The sequence below is a fragment of the Uloborus diversus genome, chromosome 9 (genome assembly GCF_026930045.1).
Source record: "Uloborus diversus isolate 005 chromosome 9, Udiv.v.3.1, whole genome shotgun sequence".
NCBI classification, from domain to species: domain Eukaryota; kingdom Metazoa; phylum Arthropoda; class Arachnida; order Araneae; family Uloboridae; genus Uloborus; species Uloborus diversus.
This window is the reverse complement of record NC_072739.1, coordinates 139,672,547-139,696,500: the sequence shown is the minus strand read 5'-3', so window position 1 is coordinate 139,696,500 and position 23,954 is coordinate 139,672,547. Positions and strand designations below refer to the sequence as shown.

At 32.6% G+C, this 23,954-nt stretch overlaps 1 protein-coding gene across 1 annotated transcript; it reads left to right on the top strand.

Annotated features, from left to right (window-relative positions):
* The first annotated feature begins 32 nt into the window (after positions 1 to 32).
* Positions 33 to 20,839, top strand: LOC129229372 (prefoldin subunit 4-like). The gene is made up of 5 exons (XM_054863665.1): positions 33 to 98; positions 8,035 to 8,139; positions 15,745 to 15,814; positions 17,469 to 17,665; positions 20,707 to 20,839. Exons 1-4 carry the CDS (start codon positions 69 to 71, stop codon positions 17,660 to 17,662), a joined length of 399 nt encoding a protein of 132 aa, XP_054719640.1. The 5' UTR covers positions 33 to 68; the 3' UTR covers positions 17,663 to 17,665; positions 20,707 to 20,839.
* Positions 20,840 to 23,954: the final 3,115 nt, after the last annotated feature.

Sequence of the window (23,954 nt, the reverse complement as noted above, 5' to 3'; positions counted from 1 at the left end):
TTTCTAAATCGCCATCTTTTATTGTTACAGAATCTGGCAACATCGTTTTTGATCGGCAGCAAAACAACATGGCGTCCATTTCGAGAGATTCGGTTAATGTAAGTAAAAAAACTACATGGGAATTTGAGAAATATGGCTTCAAATATACGTATTGAAATTGTTCGAAATTCCTTAAAAGACAGAATGAGATTTTATGTATACAAAGTTCGGTTCATTCATATTATATAGGCTTTGTACACTTTTATTTGAAACAGATGCTCTTCTCTCGTTTATGTAAAAAAAATAACATTTGTCCTGTAAGAGGGTTTTATCGCAGTGACATTTTAACATAACATGGTTGCCCACCTCCAGGGGGTCATTGCGCAGACTGTCATTGAAATTTTGAGAAAGGAGGGGTGGGAGGTGTCTTTATGGGTATTTTTCTTCTTTTTTTTTGGAGAAGAGGGGTCCCCCCTGTTTCAAAGTTAAATTTACAGAAGTGCATCCTTTCGGGGATATTTCGATAAGTGGGAATCTGGCGATCTTCCTTCATTGGCGTCAATTTTTGGCTCCAGCGCCTGCGCGAGAGGTATTTTTCTTTGCAAATCTAAACAAAGAGATCGGAAACATCTATTTACGTAGGGTTACTACAAATCAGCAGGGTTACCAAAATAAAATTACGCCAAAAAAGAGACTACCGCGCTAGGGGGGATTCCCAATTATCGAAATATCCCCCATCTCTACTGATTCAGCTCTTACAATCAACTTTTTTTATTGTCTTTGTTTTAGACTTTTAAGGAAACAATAAAGAAACATACTGGGTGCATTTAGACTTAATGGGGTTGTTTCCTTCTGTCAAAAGTATGTTTTAGTCACTGAAAGCGATAGAATAAGCAAAAAATAATAACATGGGAGCGAGAAAAACATTTTGTTTCCTAAACGCTTTATTTGTAATTAATTTTTAAAACTGCCCGATTTTAAGAATAAGGTGTGGTCTTTATGCCTCACAAATGATGTACTTTGGCACATTTCCACTGGCACATTGAAAAAGCTTATTCTTGTTGTTAGCCACGTTTCCAGGTTATGATAATTCAGTAGTGAATTAAATATTTCTCTCTAGGCTTGCTATCAACCATATCATTGCTAGTACACATTAATAAAGATGCAAATTAAATATTGCGCTCTGTGCTAATGGCATCAGTGAATGGCATTTCATCATTTGTGATGTCATATGCAGAAGTGTAAATAAAATTGCACTGTTTAAAATAATTGTTAAAAAATATTAAACTTTGTCAAATTATTTTAAAAAATGGTTAAATCCTACATTTTTAAGTATGCTCTTTCAGAAAAAAAATACTTTTAAAATTTTGCAAAGGATCCCATAGCGTATTGTCGCCTCAGAGAAATTGTAGGATATCTGGGAAAAGATGTCTTACTGTTGCTCTGAGGGGACGATATTGTGAAACTGTTAATTGAAAGCTAAAATTGTAGTAAAAAGGCTGATTGTTCAAGTAATGCGGGAAATTAATGTGTAACAAAGGATTTTCAAAAACTCATAATGTTCAATCATATAACTTCTACTGTGCTTCTTACCGGCCATGTGGTTCCGTATTTAAATGCAGTTGAACCTCCATAAACAGGGGTCTGTCCAGGATTTTTCACAGGGTCCGTTTTTTGTGAAAAATAAAATAATTTTGTGAAAAATCAATTATTTTTGTGAAAAATCAAATAATTAATTTTTGTTTTCTTGTAAAAAACGAAAGTTTAGACTCTTAAGATGGTGGAAAACTGCATCATTGACACTTAAAGTTGAGTGTTTTCTCTCTTTTCTGTTGAGAATATCATTCTTGAGTGTTTTTCTAGTATTTGAAGAGAGGGGGGAGGCATCGCTCCCTGGGAGATGGGCACTCCTCAAGTATCAATATTTATCTACCATTCTACATCATGTTAAATTATACTAGAAATGTTTTTTGTATAGTATTTAAAATAACTGTAAGAAAAAAAATTAGGCAGGGGTTCAGCATTTAACTTTTTAACCCAAGACACTGTTTAAGAGCACAGAGTTTCGTTCAAACCTTATAAACTCCGTGACTTTCACAAAAATAAAAAAATACTTTATTTGTTTACCTCTTAACTAAGCGTACTAAACATCGAAAATTCGAAAAATCAGATTTCCACAGCGGATGCAAAGAGATTGCAATCCTCAAAGTGAAGGAATCAAAAGTATAAAAACAGCTTGTAAAATAAATATTTTTGATAAAATTATTTTTGAATTGCATTTTAGAGTCCTATGATAAACATATCATTAATATCTGGACACAGTTGAAGCAAAAATAAATAAATAAATATATAAAATAAAAAATAAACCATCGATTCAGCATTTTAATTATTGATTCATAAAAGAAAATGGAATTCCCCTTTGAAAACTTAAAATAAGCTTTGTTACAAAAAAAAGAGACTTTTCATTTATTTGCATCCTAATAAAGCGAAGTTGGCTTGAAAAAAAGAATAAAATATGATTCTCATATCGGATGTAAAAAGATTGCGTTTTTCAAAATGTAGACATCTATAGAAAAAAATAACGGTAAATAAAAGTTTATTTAAAGTTAATTATCCTTTTTAGTATCGAAAAACCAAACCCATATAACTTTCTCCCAAAATAACAGTTTAACATCGCACCACCAGACACTAAGTGGCCATAAGTTTAAATTTTGTAACCCTATCTGAAGCGATCACATCCACCCCACCCATACTATCCTTTGTAGTTCTAAATTCATTTCGCTGTATATTATTGATGATTAAATCATGAGTGGGGGGAAAAGTGCTTACTACGCCTATTCAGAGAATGTTGACGCTTTTCCAAAGAAGTTTACAACAACACCGCTGCATAAAACAAACAAGCAAAATTATAAACCAAACTGACTTTCAAAGAACTTTCAAAGAAACCAACAACAGGCATTATATTTATTTGGCAGTAGTAATTATTTATGGCTTGCAGGAGCATCACAAGAGTGCCGATTTTTTTTTCCTTTTGCAAAATTAGCTGATTTTGTATAAGTTGATTCCTCTAATTTAACTTTAAATATGCTGTATTATTTTAATTTGAGATTTGCTCTTTCAATAAACAATTTGTGAAAGATCCGTTTTTGTTTACCAGAAGTTTGTGAAGGGTCCGTTTTGGTTGATCGGATTTTTGTGAAAGGTCCGTTTTGGTTTATCGGATTTTTGTGAAGGGTCTGTTGCTCTGGCCAGACCCCTGATAAATCAAAGCAGCAAATTGTCGGAAAATAGAATCTGTAGTAAAAATGACTTAGTTTATCATTAATTTCTCCTAAAACATTATATTTTAAGCTAATTTTCGTGTATGAAATCCACTTTGTATTTTATACAAGAATAGAATTAGATGAAAGTTGTTAAAAAATGAGCACTGCGTAGTGTAAAAAAAACGCAACTGTATAGAAAGTAGACAGGGCCGATCCTAGCAGGTGTGCAGCATGTGCACCGCACAAGGGCGGCCGCCAGGGTTGGCAAAAACCCGGTTTTTTTTAAAAAAGCCCATGGACCCAGGGTTTTTTGGGTTTTTTTTTAAATAAAACCCAACTAAAGCTGGGTTTTTTAAAAGAAATGTGGGTTTTTTGTCTTTTTTTAGGTAAAATGCGGGTACTTGTAGCATATTGTAGCATAAGTATATGGACAAAGCACAAAAATTGTCTTGGGGAAAAAAAAAAGCTGGAAAATTCAGCGTTTTCTGAAGAAAAGTATGAAAGACAACGAAACCTAAGAATGGTGAAGTTTAAGATTTTTTAGTTTCCATGAGTGATAAAATCTATTGTTCGTTTTTAATTACTACATTTTTTTTTTCATTTTACTTTATTGTATTTCATTTTGTTATGCAAAACTACTAACCTCAAGTAGTTTAAATCCCTTTTCACTGAATTCCAGGTCAATCAAGACATTTCTTTGAATTTTATGTTGCTTGTTTTTCTATTTTTGTGTACAGAGTAAGAAGTATTAAACTTTTTTGTAACATAATGAAAATAATGTAAATCCTATTCTGTTTTCTGTCCGACCATTTGTAAAACCTGCTAATTTCTAAAAAATATACCTTGTGTTTATTCAAGATTTGTGACGTGTTGGTTTGCAGAAAATAATTCAAAAGAAAGCCTTTTAGCTAGAGTAGTTTCCTCTGTACATTATACAAATATGAGAAAATCAGACGTGACAGGACTTAGTCAAGATAATTTGAGTTATTTACTGTAAGAAAAAAGTAAAATATATTTATTTAAATTCTTTGCAGTATTTTTTTAATGCCGTTAACAGTTAAGAAATACTATTCAAGTTAAAAATTCATTTTTTATGTCCAATCTCTGTGGTGAAGAACAAATAAAAAAGAAGCTTAAATTGTGAAAGTATTTAAATTAATTAATTTTTTAAAAACTTCTCAGAAAATTTAAAAAAAACCCAAAAGTGGGCTAAATAATGGGTTTTTTCAAAAAAACCCATTGGGTCCAACCCAGTTGGGTCCAATCCGGCCAACCCTGGGCGGCCGCAGGTCGCACCATATAGTTCTTTTAATCAAGCAAAATTCCTCAAGAATTTCTCACAAGGTAACTTACTGTAGGTCATATAAATACGCTGAATTTTAAATGTTCAATTATCAAAGTAAGTGCCGATTTTCCAACAGCATAGCATAATAAGAAAATGGAATGTTAGAGCACATTGTGTTGGTTCATTATCCATTAATATCAACTCTTTATACACAAGCTTCATTTGGTTTCAAAATTTGTGGCAGAAGCGGTAATCAGGCATGGATACAGGGTAGGGGCAATGACGGAAATCCCCCCCCCCTCCCTGAAGCATCAAAATGTGCCTTCTAACGGCTACTAATGCTTAACCTCAGCCCCTTCCCCCAAGCTTTTATTGACCCTAAACATTAAAGGCATATTTTTTTTTTTTTTTTTTTTAAAGACTGTACTGATAAGATGTTCTCACAAGTATTTCAAACAACAAATTCTGTGTTCAACAGCCATGGAGACTGGAGGGAATGGAAAATTGCCATTCCCCTGAGAGTCAAACATATATGATCAACAAACTAACATTTTTAATTTTCCCCCTTTACAGCAATTTTTTCTAGCTAAAATCATGAATGAACTTCCCGGTTTCAGATCAGGTAGGAGGACAGGGCCCTTAACAAAATTAAGTGTGGCTCCAAAAACCAAAAGGATGCCCTGACTTCCTTGATGAGACTTAAGAAAGCTTCAAACTGCCGTTTAAGGATTTTAATTACGGAAAATTTCGCTTTTTGAACCACCGATCTTAAGGATCCAATTAAGTCTCTTATTCACCCTTTCTACCTTAATTTAATCAAACATAGCCTAAAAATGATGACTCCAAAATCCAAAATGTCTTTTCTTGGGACAGCCCTTCCTAACGTCAACAAAAATTGCTTAGTGGCATTTTTTGAATTTCTTTTTCGAAATTTTTGCGGTGGTAGAGAACTCTGAAATCCATTCTCTAACATTACTACCAAAGACAGTCTGAATTAGCATCTCTAGAGAGGCCCCTAATTCCACCCTTTCCTTTACGTATTCAAAAACAAGCTAAAATTGCGTTTTTCAGTCATCAGTTTCGAAGAACTTTTGGGGAAATATCCCGAATCCCTCTTTTCTCCAATGTAATCCCTATAGCTCAAAATTTCGTTTTTAAACAGTTCCGTAGAGCCACCAACCCCTTCCTGCCTAAACTAGCCTGAAATTGACGTCAGTTTCAAAAAATAGTTTGCGAGGGCACACCATGCTCTTTGTCCAATTGTCGAACAATGCCTGAAATACGCTTCACCAAAGACAGACTATAAAATGGGTTTTTATGACTAGTAAATTTTGGTATCAATTACTTTCGTCAAAGATATAAATTGCACCTAAGGAGTCTCTTACTATAAAACTTTTCATCCTTTTTACATAAATTCATCCTTCTTTTGTTTTGTTTTTTTAAATTAGAACTTGATACAGAAATTTGAAGAAAGATTTATATGGATGTTAAGTATTAGTCAAAACATGCAAATTGCTCTTCAGGGGCGGCACATTAGGGCTTTGCACGAGGGCGGCCAAGACCCTAGGATCGGCCCTGGGAGTAGAAATTGAGAGAAATAAATCACTAGTCTAACAAAGAAGTAACTACAAAAGTTCACTGCTCCATACATACTTTTATTGGTCTGCCCTTGTGTCCCATTTTAAATAAGCAATTTTAGGAAAAATATGTACAACAAAATTATTATAATAAGTGGAATCAGTTAGCTATTGTTGGCCATTTTGTTCTGCTCCCTGTTGACTGAACGTGAGACTCCCGCTCCATCATCATGCCTGCTAGCGAAGAGTTCCCCCTACAGAAATAGTGCTTGTGGCCTTGTCAGGCAGAAAAAAAAGTGAAAAAAAAAAGGTGACTAGACAGACGTCGATTCCGTGGCCCCGCATCTGATTGATTAGTGCTCCTTCTGCGCCCATCATGACTTTCTAGTGATTCTGGATGATCCACGCTCCAGGGGATTTTATTTGCGGGGATGATTTTGATTTTTCATGTTTCGTAATTACCTATTTTAGTCTAGATGAGTTGATAATAAGTCTGAGTTCACCATGAGCTCGTGAAATGTTTTTATATGTCCTCGGAGGTGCACCCCTTAACAATATATAATTTAAGGTTTTAAAATAAATGAAATATCTTTTGCTTCGACTATATATATATTTTTATTGATGCAGCTAAACTCATTTCACACTCCTGTAACCAGGAATACATCTTAACATCTTTTCGCACACACAACGCAAGTACTGCTATACGCAATCACGTAACACATGCATTATAACTTATTAACACTCATTTGATTTATATACACACTTACATAAACTTCAACAGATCTTACTTTTTTCATTTTCACTAAAAATATTTTACAATCAATTGCTTATCTATATATATATATGCAATGCTATTTTATGTATGCTATTTTTGAATTAAAATATTCCTTGAATAGGAAGAATCTGTATAATGATTTATTATTTTCAAACTTCAAATTTTTAACTAAAAACTTTCAGTTTAATGAAAAAGTGGACAAAAGGGCATTTTGTCTGGGACAGTTTTTTTTCGGGGTGGACCAGATTTTCCGTTTGACTATGTAATCGAGAGAAAAGTAATAAATCAATCTATTTAGTTTGAATGATTTTCACCGAAGCTAAAGACTAGGAATGATAATCAACAGACAAAAGTGATATTTTGAAACTGATTTTACTGTATTACTGGTTGCAACCAAGATTTGAAATAAACTTGAGGGAATTTATGAACTCCAGAATGGAACAACAACCTATCTACTCACCCCTCAACCTCAGCTTCCTTGTAAGTTTCGTAGCAACCTTTAGTAAACTTAATTTTTTCCGCTAACTTTCATTTTTCGTGAAACAAACAGTCTGAAATGGAAAAAATCTTCAAATGTTTCAAAATTTTTTTCCGATATATGTAGATTTTTCGGTATATATAGAAACAATTTTCCCATGCAAAGGATATGAAAATTTTCTGGCATTTCGATCGAACTGGGGACCCTGCAGTCACAAGTCTGATGCTTTACCGATCAGGCCACCACGGTCTTCTGTTTCTTTCAACACCAAATACGATTTTAATAGTATGAATTGCTTACTTTAAACTATCTGTGTTGCACCATCTACCTCGAAAATAAAAGTTGTGTCAAGTGACACATGTTTAGCTAAAAAGCTTAATTAAAAGGAAAACAGAAAATTAAAAAATCATGTCCAACTTGTAGAAAAAAGCAAATTCATAGCTCGAAATTTAAATTTTGACCTCTTTGGATTAAATTCCTAAGTACCTCCCATGGGAATTCCTGGGCATCAAAGGACCTCATGTTCAAATTTAGCAAAAAGCCAACATGAGCTGTGGATTTGTATGAAGAGAACATAACACAAACACCCTCATCCATCCATTTATGCTTATACATATATAGAGAGAGATATATTTGAATGTTCTTTCAAATTGGATTAATTCTGTATTACATCTTAGGATTCTGAAATGCATGTGTCGTTTGAAGACCAGCAGAAAATTAACAAGTTCGCTTGCCAGAATGCAAGGTTGGATGATGTAGTCGAAGAGCTCAAGGCCAAAGAGGTGATGGGTTTTTGATTGAAGGTTGAATGATTTAACACTTTAAAAATGAGTAAAGAAAAATGAATCTGCACAAATAAAAAGTTGATTCTAAAAAGTTGTTATATTTTATTTAAAAAGTTGTAAAATGTTTTAATTATGTTGTAAAACATCACTTAGACGTGATGCTTTCGACAAGATTAAGGACAACTGTTGTTGCACAGTACAAGATTCTAAGGATATTTAAAAAGGAATTGGAGTCTATTTTTGGGCCTTTCACTAAATGTCAAACTTCAAGAACAGATCATTCATAAAATTTTAAACTTAAAAACTTCTTTTACTAAATTTGAAGTTTAAAAAATGATCCCTTCACAAAATTCTGAAGTACAAAGCCCTATGCATAAGTTAAATAGTTACGTTCACACTTTTTGGTTAAATTTAATATTTAATTATTATTCTACTTTTTGATTTGAACATTGAAAAAAAATCTCTAAAAACTAAATTTCAGGAAATTCATTCATAAAATTTACTTTATTTTATCTTTAAATTAAATCTGTAAAAATGAGACTTTACAAAAATACTTAGACCACATTATCAAATGTATTCATTTACAATGTAAAAAATATTTTCAAAAATTTTAGATTTTTAAATATATCCTTGGTAGCAAAATAATTAGGTTAAAATGCTGTAATTGTGTCATGTGTATCACTAGTCATTGTTACATAAATTATTTTTTAGTACAAAATGTAGCTGAGCTATTTACATTTCACTTTAGTTTGAATTTTTAGAAACATATGTCCAAAGCATAGATCAGATGGTTGTGATTTAATTTTCACTAAACACTAGTTTTGATATTTTTGGGAAAAATTAATGTTTTTTCTGGAAAAATTGCATTTTGTGTGTCATGGAAAGTTAGAAGCAGAAGTCATGGAAAGTCAGGGAATGTCATGGATTTCAAAACTCAAAATGTAGCAGATACCATGTATCTACCAGTTTGTTTGGTACTCTCAGCTTCAATGAGATGTCATTTGCTGCCAGCTTGGTTATTCACTAATCCAGACTGATAAGTTGTAAGAAGAATGATACTGCAGTCTTTGGATATGATTACCATGCTGTCTGGTGTACTGCAAGTGAGTGTAAAATTGCCTATTTGTCTTTCAACAGCCTTTTGTTAGCTTGAGTAATATTTTAGCAGTAGCGTACATAGACTTCTGTGCGCCCTCCCCCCTGCAAGATTTTTAAATGCAAAGTGACTAAAGAGATTGAAACCAATGAAGATACCGTTGTTGATGACACACAACCAAAAGCTTTCACATTGAAAGTTTAGAGCCATTTCTTAACCCATTCTTTGCCCCGGCCGATACAGGATCGGCCGCGCAGTTTGTGTTAATACTGCCCCGGCCGATTCAGGCTCGTCGCAAGAAAATGGTTCCTAACTGCCTTCGACGAACCTGTGTCGTCACGGCGTTTCTAGCTGTTTTTGCTTCGACGGAATATGTGTCGGCGATCCTTCCAGGGGCAGAACCCTGTTGTTGCGCTTCTCTGTTGGGTTCTGGAGCTTTTAGGGGAGCGGTAATCAAGCTCTTTTCTTAGACAAAAGGGATGTAACTTATAGTATTTCACGAAACTTGTTGTAATTTATTTTATTTTACTAAGATATTAACCTTTCAAGTACTCCTAAATGGGACACGTATAATGCTTTGAATAATCAGGCATTGTATTTTTTATCTTTTCGTGGAAGCTTTGTTTCTTAGCATTCTGGCATTTGAACTCCTGATGAACAAGTGTGAAAATATTTCCTTACACATTTAACAATATTTCTATGCCTGAATAAAGCAAATAAACAGAATTTTTTATTCTTGTTATCAAAAATCCACCTTCTTACACAAGAAACCTTCACTAAATTGTTCAAAATCTTCAAATTTTATAATTTGTTTTACACAACATTTTTTAAAAATTATCTTACACATCTTAATTTTGTACGATTATGTTTTTTTTAAATTATAATGTGTTTACTACGCTTTTTATTTATTTGTATACTATTATTATTTTTTATTATTTATTTATTTTTAAATCGTGATATTTTCAAACTTAAATTTTAACTTTTTATATTCGCGGCATCCTTTGATGGCTTTTTAGTGTTACAGTTTTGAATATTTTTAATTTCACAAACAAAAATTATGACGACCGCATTGATTATACGTAATAGTTGACCATGCAAAACATAAAATATATACTACAGTACAAATGAAATTATAATATCTTGAGTTATTTTCGCTTTACTCATACGAAACGAAACATTCCTTTTCTCCCTTTTTTTTTCAGATTTTATTTATTGTTTTAAAATAGCTCCAATGTTTTAATTGCGCCTTTATTTATGAGATTTTAAAAATAGAAATAAATATTTGGTTTCCTTTCAATAATCAAGTTGCCTTAATTAGTAAATAATCCTATGAAACTAACTAAAATTTATCCAAATATGTTTTAAAATAAGAAAAACAATTCGACTCGATTTCAAGCAAGATTTTATTTTTTTTTCTTCTGAAGACATGTTCCCAAATACAAGCAGTAAAGCTTGCTTTGAAATTCCTTTCTGATTCAAACTGTTTTGTTGTAAGAAAATAATGTGGAAGAGTTGACCGCAAGACACCAAGGGGGACATCTCCTTAGGGAATCCGCCCAGGCAGTCTCTGTTATTCCTCTTTCAGCTGGGGGCTTTTAGTTGCATGCACAAAAGTATCCTTTAGGGAAATAGGGGATTAGCCGCAAGTTTTGATCTTTTGTAATCATTTATCTTTAAAATACTTCCCACGCTTGAGCAACTGATATCTGGACACTCAGAAGAGATTTAAAAGTCATCGCAATTACGATAAAAGAACCGGAAAGCAAAGAGATGTCTCTGTGTTTATTGGTCGTTTTGAAGGGTCACAATGTATCAAAAGGCACCGAAGAATACTTTTTATCCGCTTAGAAAATCATTCCCACAGTTAAAGCGTTTTTGTCAATTCAAACCCCTTGCTCACAGGTGGGATCGATCAGTCAATTGTTTAAAGAATGTTTTGTTGAGCCCTTTTGAAAGGTAGATCATCTTACATTTAACAGTTTTGATTTCTTAAGTGTATAAAAAGAAAAGAATGATATACTGAGATAAAAGCCAAAAGAAAAATAAATCAATAAAATAATTAGTGTTATAAAAATAATTGCTTTTCGTCCTATCCTCTATTGTTTATTATTTTTCCGTTATGTACTGTGTAAATTTAATGAATATTTCAGCACATATTAGCAACCTTGTATTTTATTGCACTATTTAATTCAGTGCCAAAAAACTAATAAAGCAAAGCGATTTTCGAATGCAAGCTGAACAGCAAAAACAACATTAAAATCCCGAGAGCAAAATGGGGAGAAAAGCGCTATTACAACGTAGCAAAAAGCAACTCCGTTCGTTATCTGCGGCATGCGCGTTAAGGGGTTTCGGGCTGATTATCGAATGGGTTAATATAGGCAAATGAGGCAGAGAGAAGCAAAGGGATGTAAGTGGACACTTAAAGTTTTGAGTAAAACAACTTTAAAAATAATGTTCTACGTAGGCTGACATTGATTTTTTTTTTCTGAATCATGCTGTACAGCAGAACCTACCAGGGCTACTGGTACTATATCTTATCCCAAGACAGAGGAGGGGTTCACCTACCATTTGTACTGGTTATTTCTATTTTTTTAAATTTTGCTACTTACATCCCTTTGTTTCTCACTGCCTCATATGATCTTTTGGATTTGTTAATTTGTTAGTGAATGAAGATCCAGCCATGGAAATAATGCAAGTGATCATGGATGTGGGAATGCCCCACAAGGAACTACAGAGAAAAAAAAAAGACTGCTGAAAGAATGTTATAACCAGCTCTTTTTTGTAAACACTAAGTTAATTCGCATCTTTCTTTATGTAGGTTGTACATATGTATCGGAAAAAGTTCGCATTAGATTGATCTATCTGTGGAATGAAGTATTTTTTACATCTGTGAAACCTAACCTTTATTTTTACACTATTAAGTCTAAATCTATGGGGCATTTCTGTGGAACGTAACCCCCATATAAAACAAAGGTCTACTGTATCTTATGCTACAATTAAATAAATTTCTTATAAATTTTTTTTCTGGTATACTGGGAAATGACCAAAACAACAAGTGCTAGATGTTGCTCTCTTATTTCTTCTGCACTTTAAAATGGAATTACAAAAGAAAATGACTATTTTTGTGAAAACGACCAATAAATAAAAGTGTTCAATATTTTCCTCTTTTTTTTTTGTAGAATAAATGGTGTGTGTTTAATTATATTTAGATCGTTAGTAAAGATAAGTGTTGCATATTTAATATTAGAGTGTAGATTTGCAAAATTAACACTTTTATAAAAATAAAGAAAGTTTTAAGGGGATTCCATTATAATGAATAATCTGTTTCAACAAAAAATTTTATTGGTCCCTTGGAGTTTGTTTTGATGGGATTTCACTGTTTACATACTTGCCAACTCTACTTTTTTTAACGCGTACTCCCGTTTTTTGCTTCCATCTCCAGATTTCCTGTTTTTTATGATTTTCTCCCGTTTTTGCAGTTTTTTCTTACAATCATCAAAAAGTTTCACTTTCTTCTCAATAGATGTCACCCTTTTCTAGTCTACCAATGTCAGGGAATAAGAATTTTTCCAATTAATAACTCATTTAATTAAAAATTAAGTAAAAATTTAAGTAAAGATTAATTTTTTAGAAGCACTCCACATTGCATGTTTAACAAAGCACGTGCTTTGCCGAAAAATAGCAGCAGATTTCAATCCTTTTGCATCTTGAAATTATATCAATTATTTTGAATGTTTGAAGTTATTTTAACATGTGCTACTCAATACCTACTTATTTTATATTGTATTTTCATTATATACTGATTTCCTTTTTTTTTCGGATTTTAGTAATTAAATTTTTGTAGCTACTTTTCTGGTAGAGACTGGAGAATGTACGAAACTTTAAGCAAATTCACTCCTTTTATTCAGTTTTTTCTTTGCAATATTCTTGCTGCTACCAATTTGCTTACATCTGCAAAAAATCCCCATTTCACTTTAAATTTAGTATTCATGTTATTTAAAAGCATAATTTAATAATTCTGTAGTGAGGATATGTCAATGGTGAACCACCTATATACCTCTAGTAAAATCTCCTGTTTTTTTTCCTTTGAAGGTTGGCAAGTATGTGTATATTGGTATATTGTTTTGTGTGCAACTAGTGATGTGGATAGGGTAAATACCCAGCGGGTAGGTAAATATTTTTCGGGTATTTACCCGAGTATTTACCCCAAGGCCTGGGTAAATACCCAAACACTGGGTATTTTACAAAAAAAAATGCAAAAAGTGAATAGGAATTTTTTTTTTAAATCTAAATATGAAATAATTGGTAAAACTGATACATACATATGTATTACACTGTTTAGAATATTTTTTATTGAAAGACTTGATGAAATTGTGTAAGAAACATATCGTGTGAACCAAAAAATCTTTCTTTTCAATGTCATAATTGGAGAAGATGTTTGCGTTTTTCTATAACCAGTTAAGCTTTTCACTTTTTGTAGAATGGCTTTTTATATCTGAAATTTGGCTATCAACATTGATTAGGCATATCCAACACATTTAATGTGAATATCATATCAGATTGCTAAGTTGTTTCACACAATAATTCTTTAAATATGTGATCAAAATACAATTTTTGGGCAAAAATTTATTGTTTTGTATATGGTTGTTTATACAAGGTGTATTCTGAAAGTAATGCAATGGTTTTTTCCAGGCCAGCTTTTATTGGTCGGAGTATATTCAAACTACTTGGTTTAGGTGAGGAGGACCCTAAGGTTTTCCTGGAAAATCTGTCTCAGGGTTCTCCGAGCTGTGGAAGTGGCTGGACGTTAGTTAATGTTAACCTCTACGCATCAACCGTGGTCAGGGGAAAAATGGTATGCGATTATGTTTTGTTGCTAAACCAACAAAATCTGTTGAGGAGACAAACAAAATGATTCGTTAAGCTTACGGGGACTCTTCTCTGTCCTATTCACAAGTTTTGAGGTGGTTAAAGACCTCTAAAGAGGACCCGGAAGAGGTTCAAGGTGAACAACACTCTGGGCGGCCCGTCAACCAGCAATACCAACAATGTGGCTCGTGTTCCTCAACTGTTAGACTTTGACCCTCGATTGACTATCAAGATGGTTGCAAATGAACTGAACATGTTGTCTACTGCTGTATTTCGCATTACTCAAGATTTAGCGATGAGAAAAGTGTGAGGCAAGTTCAGGGTTCGCCGAAATATATCAGTCGATATACATCATGATATATTTACAATATATACCCAATATTTATTTCGAAAATATCATGATATTTTGATATTTTTTTATATTTATTTTTTCAACTACGGTATTTTCAATTTAAAAAGTATATTAATCATAGAAATATTGTTCATTTATTATTAAAAATAACCAAAAAGTTATGTACTATATACTAACTGTGCACTACAGTGTACTATAATATTTTTATGATGTAACAATGCATGATTAATAAGACAAAGTAATATAAAGTTCCTTTTTTACTTGTATTTTATATTCATAAAATTATTAGTAATGTAACAATTTTAATTATTAAAAGTGCCTAATTAAATGTTAAACGTTGCTCAGAAAAAAAGGAGAATGTCTTATGACTGTGCACCAACTAATGCATATTATTTATTTCTGAACCATATAACTGTAAAAGTTGCTAACAGAAGAAAAATGAGTAAAATAGCTATTGCTAAATTAACTCCATCATAATTGATAGAAATGTAAAATGAAATATTAGATATAAATAATGAAAAAAATCTTAATTTAAGTCTACATATTGTAATTATAATACAAGAAAAAAAAGTGGATGCATTTACTATTCTGAAGACTTTAGTTTGTGCTAATTGAAAATATCGGAGTATATATATCAAACTATCCGATATATATCAAAATATCGCATTTTTCGAAAATATCATATTTTCGAACCCTGGGCAAGTTTGTGCCCAAGCACCTTGCCATAACGCGCTGCGAATCTGAGAGTTGCTGGCTAAACACCAGGTGAAAACTCTGTCCCCACGCATCCTATAGTCCTGACATGGCTACCGACAGACTTATTTTTGTTCTCTCGGATTAAGGCAGACCTGAAATGAATCCATTTTTCATCCCTAGAAGATATCCAATCAGCCGTGACGAAGATTTTAGTATAGGTCCCAAAAAACACCTTTCAGGGCACTTACCAGTCATGGCAGAAACAATGGAAGAAATGTGCAGAAGCCCAAGGGACATTACTTTGAAAAATTTTAAGTGTTTGTGGAAATCTGTTCAATAAATTACTTTAAAAAAAAATTGCATTACTTTTGGAATAGACCCTGTATATACACATAGTGGAATACATACCGAAAAGTATTTTAGTTGAATATAAATTTTTTAGATAAATACCCGGGTAAATACCCCATTTTGGGTATTTTCCCGGGTATATACCCTGGGTATTTACCCCTAAAAATAAATACGCGGGTATTTTACATCACTATGTGCAACTATAAATTAGTTCAATATTTAACAAAATTTTTATCTACAGAATGAACAGGAGGCTTTAGAAGATGCTGAAACTGACCTTCTTATGTGTGAGGAGGAAGAAAAGATACCATATCCTTTTGTCGTTCCAGAGGAAACAATATTAGCTACACATCACTGACTACTTAGTGATTAAATTGCATATTTCATTTCTGCCCCTTTTTATATCAATAATGCATTTCTAGAAAAGCATTAAATGCAGCAAACAAGACGCAAACAAATGCAAGGCTTTCAAGCAAGTGATTATACAAAAGAACCTACTCGATTAGTTTCCCAAAGGACCAGCAGTGGGGAAAGTTTTCCATCTGTTAATGGATTTCGATCTTTTTTTTTTTTAAAAAAATCATCAACAGAGTGAGATAAAAAAAAGATTTAAAAAAAAAAAAAATTAAAAAAAAAAATCAGATAATAAGTTAAATCTGAGAATTTGGGATAATTTTACTTAATTATTTAACTTGTATTTTTTAATCATAATTTTGAAAAAGCTACTGCTCCTTTTCTAATGAAAAAAGTTAAATTCTTAAAATTATAACAACTCTTTACATTTCTTATATGAAGGGAATGTTTTTGCTCTTATAAAAATTCTTAGGTCTAAAATCTGCATAGGAGTAATATTGGAGTAGGAGATCAGGCATAAGAAGATATTTTGAGTTCAAGTTTTCATAATGCTGAGATTTTTTTTCATTTACGCTTCATTGATAGGATCAGTCATGAATATGAACAAAGAACGTGTGGACATGTGTGCTTAGAAAAGTCATTTCGCTCAAGTTAGTTAATTGAAATGAACTAGCTAACTTTTGCTAATTCATTTCAATTAGCTAATTTTTGACTTCTTTTCAAGGAAAAAGACTTAAAACTTTTTTAGCAAAACCAGAACACTAAATGACAACAGTATATAACAATCTTATCTTAGTCAAAGTAAATATAATGTATGTATCAGGCAACAGTCTGTATACATGAAATACACCACCAGCTCTGTCATTTCCAGCTGAGGACTGTAGTTTTGTGATGGTTCACTATGGTGGTTTGGTTCGCAATGGTTTGGTTCAACTCGGAGAGTTGAACCAAACCATTGCTTCAATCACTTGTCTGGTCTGTGCTAATTCTATATTAGCTACGAGTTTGTTTGGCACTCTTGGCTCCCTTAAGAGGTTTTCCATCTCCAGTTCAGTCACTTTCCTATGCCAGGCTGATGAGTGCTAATAAGCACGAAACTGCAGTCCTTGGCTGGAAATGACTGAGCTGGTGGTGTGTTTCATTTATTTCTGCTTTAGCCCTGGCTAATGGGCAGTAATTTACTGAACAGTTTATTTTTACAGTAACTTGAATGAAAAAAAAAAAGTTTAAACTCTTTCAAGTTCCTGCAGGAGAATTTTTATGCTGAAGTCTGTACACATCCTGATTAAAAATAAGATGTTCCTATAGATTAATACCATGAGTCTGTGGATCTCAAAAAAATATGGTACAAATCCACAAGTACATGCTACCCGTGGATCAGTACCAGTGATATGTGGATCCCAAAAAATATGGTACAAATCATTTTAATTCTTTTTTTTTTCCCCTACAAAGTAGTAGTCTGCAGACTTTCTAAAGAATTTGTTTGCTACGGGGGTACTGGTTACCTCTAAATTATTAATTTTGGAAATTGCACCTGTTTGCTTGTATGTAGTAATCATGGTTCACTTAATGGAAGAACCCATATTGTCCTTGACTTCCTTCCTCACATACCAGCGCTGGGAGACGTGTTTGTGTTTGTGAGCCCAGAGGAAGCGCACCAGATGTTAGATGCCAAGAAGGACGCTGTCTCCAAGGATATGGAGGCCTTACGCCAGCAGAGAGACACCATCCGCCAAGTGATGTCAGACCTCAAGGTGCAACTCTATGCCAAGTTTGGAAGCAACATCAACCTTGAGCCAGAATGAAAGGTGCGTTTTAGGAATGAAGTTTCCGCTTTTTTTGGGGGGGGGGGGTGAAACTGTTCTGGGCCAAGATCTAACTTTCAGAGGTTTCTATTATGAATCCTGCTTTTCCTCTGTTTATCAAAATTGCAAATGGGGCAAAACTATTTTAGGACAGTTTAAATTCCTAGTTTATTCATCTGAGTATTTAAATTACTTCCATGTATTTTGAAAATATATTAGTTGTAAGCATCATTTTTTAATTTTTTGCCATAAGTTAACGGACATCCAAAACTCTTTGAAGACTCCTTTTGACACCTGTTCTATTCTTGTTCTGTGTGCATGTAGTACTTTTCAGCAGATTTTGTGTCTAGATCAGTTTTACCAGGGGCGGATGGGGCCGGCGGGCATCTGGGCATTTGCCTGCTTGTGTTTGGGCCGCATTGAATTTTACAATTGAATACTACAAAAAGAAAAAAGAAACATGATTTTTCTTTTCCCTTTTTCTTCCCTTTCAAAAAAAAAAAAGAAAAGAAACTACTTAATTATCTGGCAATATCATAATAATCCGGTACATTTCTCAACGACTTACAAGAAAATCATTACAAAAAAAATAGTCGCAGATTGGTTTTGATCTGAAATTGCCGAAAATTTTGGGCTGCCGTTACAGAAAATTGTGAGCTGACAACACATTCTAAAACTTATAAATTATTTAAATAAAAAAAACCTTTTAAAACATATACAAAAATATGTTACGTTTTTGTATGCTTACTTGAAGAATTTTCAATTGGGGCAAGCTTCGTCATAGTTTCAGATAATTTTCTAACCGTCTTCGGAAAATTTTACTTGAGTCCACTATCATCTTAAGTAACAGTTACAAAAAAAGAAAAAAAAAGCACACACACACACAGCCAAACTCATGTTAAGAGTAATAAGATGTTTTTCTGCATGTTGGTGAATTCATCAGCCGATAAGATATATTTTTTTTTGTTGTTGCATAACTGCCCAGGACTGGAACCAGCTTGCCCAGGGCCGTCGCCAGGGGAGGCTGTCGAACCGAAGCTGCCAATTTTAATTAGTGAAGAAGGAAAAAAGAAAGAAAGAAAATGACTTATATACAAAACGTATTTTTTCATCAAAATTTTAAATGAAAAATGCTGCCTTTGAATATGAAGCAGTTAAACCTTTGAATATTATTTAGGAACATCCATGGTTGTTCAGCATAATTTACCTAACTGAAGGCCAGTGAAATGTATGCTTCGGACATTTTTTTTAACGAAAGGAAGTATTCAGCACCTGTATACCATGACAAGTTTCAACTTAATACAAGAAATGAATAGATAAATAATCAAGATAATTTTATAGGAGCCACCGAAGCATGTTTTCAATAGAAAAAAATGAAATGCAGTAATGGGGATATTCAAAATATTGTAATGAATAGTCACACCAGTAGTTCAGAGTCAAAGTCTCAGTCATTTTTCCTCCGATTCTCAACCCTGAATGTTGATCCGTATAGCCTTACGTTTGATCAATAGTCCGATATTTGAATAATAAAACTTATCCCTATTTTAACAGTTGGGAGATTTCCAAAAATTTAGGTTGTGAAAATTTTATCGGAAAATTTAAACGACCTACTTTTTTAAGATGAAATGTAACTCGGCAAATTTTCATCGGAAAATTTGATCGTTACGATCTCTTTTTCGATGAAATGTAGCTCGGCAAATTTTCATCGGAAAATTTGATCGTTAGGATCTCTTTTTCCGATGAAATGCAGCTTGGCAAATTTTCATCGGAAAATTTGATCGTTACGATCTCTTTTTCCGATGAAATGTAGCTCGGCAAATTTCATCGGAAAATTTGATCATTACGATCTCTTTTCCCGATGAAATGCAGCTCGGCAAATTTTCATCGGAAAATTTGATCATTACGATCTCTTTTTCCGACGAAATGCAGCTCGGCAAATTTTCATCGGAAAATTTTATCGTAAGGATATAGTTTTCCGATAAAAAACAGCTCATCAAAAACCGTTCTCGGATTCTGATCACAACGATATCAGCGTGCATAATGCGATGAGTTTAGGAGGATGTCGATGATCGGCCGAGCAAAATCCGATGAGTTAATGCTACCTGGGATGTTTCTTCTCAGGTGCCCAAGTACCTCTTGCCAAATTTGGTCCAGATCCGAGGAAAACTGTGGATTTGTATAGGAAACATGCACACAAATATATATATATATATATATATATATATACACACACAGTAGGCGCCGCTTAATGTGATCACGGTTAATGTTATCATTCGCTTAATGTTATCAGAATTACGAAGTCCCGGAACACTTGTATGTTAACACACGTTAAAGAAGTCGGATATAGTAATCAGTGTCTTCGTTTTATTGTTATCACTTTTTCATAAACATTCAATTGTTTCCCCGTTTTTGTTCCTCAATTAACAGAAAAACATTGGCAAACCCTGACGAGACTAAATTTCTGTGTAGCATTTTGTGGTTTTCAATAGCAGATTCAAAATTTTTCTAGAAATGAAGCTACAGAAAATTCGCTCCCAGTGGCCACAGACTCGCTGTAAGAAAACTTTCTTTTGCACCTAAAATAATTAGGTCGCTGGACATGTTGCAGGCATAGGACCTCCATTGTTGCCATTACTTTGTAAACTATTAAAGAATTGTCTCGAGAGAATGTTCTTTGAAACTGGTTTACGAATGTCAGGGAAAACGATCATACTTTACTTCACCTATTACTATGTGATTAAAAATAGCATAATTTAGCTTTAACTTTTTATAATTCAGATACTTCCATTATATTAATTTAATAATTTATAATTTTAAAACTGCGTTCAGTTGAGTTATTGTGATTTTAATTTGAGGTTGCCAAAATAAATGCACCTTAATTGAAAAAAAAATCATTGTTTTGTGTTTCCTTGAATTTTTTCGGTTATTGTTATCAAATTGTATTTGTCCCAAAGTGATCATATTAAGCGGTGCCTACTGTATATATATATATATATTTGTTTTATTTATATAGATATATTTCTTATGTTGCTGTATTTCTGTAGGTTGCTAAGCAAAGAATGCCTGCCATGCGTGCTAACACTTATTTGCTACATTTTGTGTTATTAACAAGGAGCTTTTGTCTGAGTGTATATACATTTTTTGTTAAATAAACTCTTCTAAACTTAGTTTTGGTTCATTTTGAAAGATAATGTATTCTCATTTGTAGTCATTTTCTTAAAGTGAAATCATAAACAATTCAAGCACTCAAATTGTACTGATTGCAATACCGGTCCAGAAATGCTATTCCGTATTCCATATTTCCAATAAAGGTGTTAGTGGAAACACCAGTGTTAGAAATTCCTTAAAAAAGGATCAAAAACATATTGCTTTGTTACCAATTTCATAATTCTGAGCAAAAAGTGCATTAGTTATGGAAATTTTCTGTGAAGAAGTATGATAATTAAAAAATAATATAATTGTAAGAAACACAATGCATCTGTTGAATAAATGCATCTGTCAATAAGCGTGGAACTCATTTTAATGTACAAATTTTCCTTCAGTTGAAACTCTTTCCGGATTCACACTGGTTGGTGGTGCTGTTAATATTGTGCGATGCTACTCCTTTTATTGCCTTAAGTCATCTAGTCGTTCATCTTTAATTAATTTTATCTTTTGCATCCTGGTTTTGGATGCAAAATGTTTGTGTGTGTGTGTTTCTTTTTTATTGTGTTTTTTTTTTTTTTTTTTAATTTATAGCTAGATGTAATTTCCCTTCGAGTGACAATTCTTTTCCAATATTTACATGATCATCCACAATTTCCTCTTGATCAAGATAGGTTTTATGTTTGATTTTTATCAGCCCTTTGGTTTAAAATACAGAATGAATTTGACTAAATTTGATCTGGTAAATTTCTTTTATTCACTTTTGTTTTCTTTAAAAAAATTCTTATAATTATGTAAATCAGGGTTGGCAAAAACCCGGGTTTTTTTTAAAAAAGCCCATGGACCCAGGGTTTTTTGGGGTTTTTTAAATAAAACCCAAAAAAAAAACCCAACTAAAGTTGGGTTTTTTAAAAGAAATGTGGGTTTTTTTGTCTTTTTTTTAGGGAAAATGTGGGATACTTATAGCATATTGTAGCGCAAGTATATGGACAAAAGTGCAAAAATTGTCTTCGGGTAAAAAAAGCTGGGAAACTAGTTAAAATTCAGCGTTTTCACAAGAAAAGTATAAAAGACAAAAAAAACCACGAATGGTGAAGTTTCTGATTTTTTTAATTTTCATTATTACCAACAGTTAGGGCAAAGTTACTTCTCGAGTGATAAAATCTATTGTTCGTTTTTAATTACTACATTTTTTTTTTGCATTTTTACTTTATTGTATTTCATTTTGTTATGCAAAACTACTGTAGAACCTCAAGTAGTTTAAATCAATTTTTACTGAATTCCAGCTTAATCAAAACATTTCTTTGAATTTTATGTTGGTGGTTTTTCTATTTTTGTGTACAGAGTGAGAAATATTTAACTTTTTCGTAAGATAATGAAAATACTGTACATGTTCTGTTTTCTATCAACCATTTGAAAAATCTGTTTATTTCTAAAAAATATACCTTGTGTTTATTCGCGATTTGTAACGTGTTGGTTAGCAGAAAATAATTCAAATGAAAGCCTTTTAACTAGATTAGTTTCCTCTGTACAATCTACATATATTGAGAAAATCAGACGTGACGGGACTTGGTCAAGATAATTTGAGTTATTTTGTGACCAGTTAAAGAAAAAAAGTTGAATACATTTATTTAAAATCTTTGAAGTATTTTTTTAATCCGTTAAGAGTTAAGAAATACTATTAAAGTTCAAAATTCATTTTTTACATTCATTGTCTGTGGTGAAGAACAAATAAAAAAGAAGTTTAAATTGTAAAAGTATTTAAATTAATTATTTTTTTTAAAAAACTTCTCAGAAAATTTTAAAAAAACCCAAAATTGGGCTAAATAATGGGTTTTTTTTAAATGGGTTTTTTCAAAAAAACCCATTGGGTCCAACCCAATTGGGTCCAATTCGGCCAACCCTGATGTAAATATCTGAAAATATTTCCCAGTTCACTAGTTCTTCCTTTTGCAAATTTTCAAGGCACTATATTATAATTACTACTAAATATTCATTCCGGGTCATTCCATAGTGACGAATGTAACATTCAGAGATTCTGTTTAATTGTATAACATGAGTTTTAAATGCCTAATAGTCATTTACTTGTGGTTTTGCGGAAGATATAACTTCTGTGTAATATTCATGCAATAAAACACAGTATAAATCACATACATTGGTTTTTGAAACTAAATTACTATAGTGCATCGGTTCCCAACCGGTAGTTTGCGAACCCCTGGGGTGTTCGCAAGAAGTTTTCAGGGGATTCGGGAAAAAAATATTTTAATGGCGCACAGTGGAGTATTTGACTGAAAATCCTAGCCAGAAGTCCAAAATTCAAATTTTACCCGATTTTTATGAAAATTTATTCTATGATAGTTGACTAACTGGTGCATCGATTGGCACCTGTTTTGGAAACTTGAGTCACGTACAATTGCTCATAGCCTCGGTAAAAGATGAGATCTCTATAAGAATTTTCGCTTTTTGTTACGTTTCAGCTTAATTATTACGTTTCAATGTAGATTTTTTTGTGGCTTTATAAATGAATGGAATTGAACCAAACCTTTACGGGATAAAGAAATGTCAGGGCTTTGTGCTAATTATAAATCAAAGTAAATCTTTTCATTTTCTTTTTATGAAAAAAACCCAAAGAAAACTTGGTATGTGAGATTTTTTAAAGGCTTTTTGCCTTAATTTATAACTAGAGAAAGCTTTTTAAATGGGTGTCAGGTTTGGTCGGGCTGTTTTGAAAGTTGCATCGCATTTTGCAAAAGTCTCTAGTGCTAATTTCAGCAAAAAAAATCTTCCTCCTACAACTGCCCTTTTTTTAAATGATTTTTTTTTAAAAAGTGCATAGTCCGATCTCATTTTGTGACAAGTCATGATTTTGAACTGAATTTACCTACAAATATTTAATAAGTTTGTAAAATGTTATAAGTACTACTGAATGAAAAGATCGACATATTTGAGCGCACAAACAACAATAAAATTTCAAACACGAGTTTCAGGGTTACTAGAAACCGCTTCATCAATGTATAAAAGATGTAAGCTATGGAATGAGAATCATCTAATTAATTTGGAAACGCTTACCTTTATGCAATATAAAGAGATTCATTGCACCCCTAAAACATGTGCTTGTGTTCAATTATGTTAATTTTCTCATGTACAT

Bases quoted from the DNA above. Each gene is read 5' to 3' on its own strand.
- LOC129229372 (XM_054863665.1), top strand. From the start codon at position 69: ATGGCGTCCATTTCGAGAGATTCGGTTAAT. The intron at 99-8,034 runs GTAAGTAAAAAA...ATTACATCTTAG, and splicing joins TTTCGAGAGATTCGGTTAAT to GATTCTGAAATGCATGTGTC. The intron at 15,815-17,468 runs ATCCTTTTGTCG...TTCCTCACATAC, and splicing joins GGAGGAAGAAAAGATACCAT to CAGCGCTGGGAGACGTGTTT.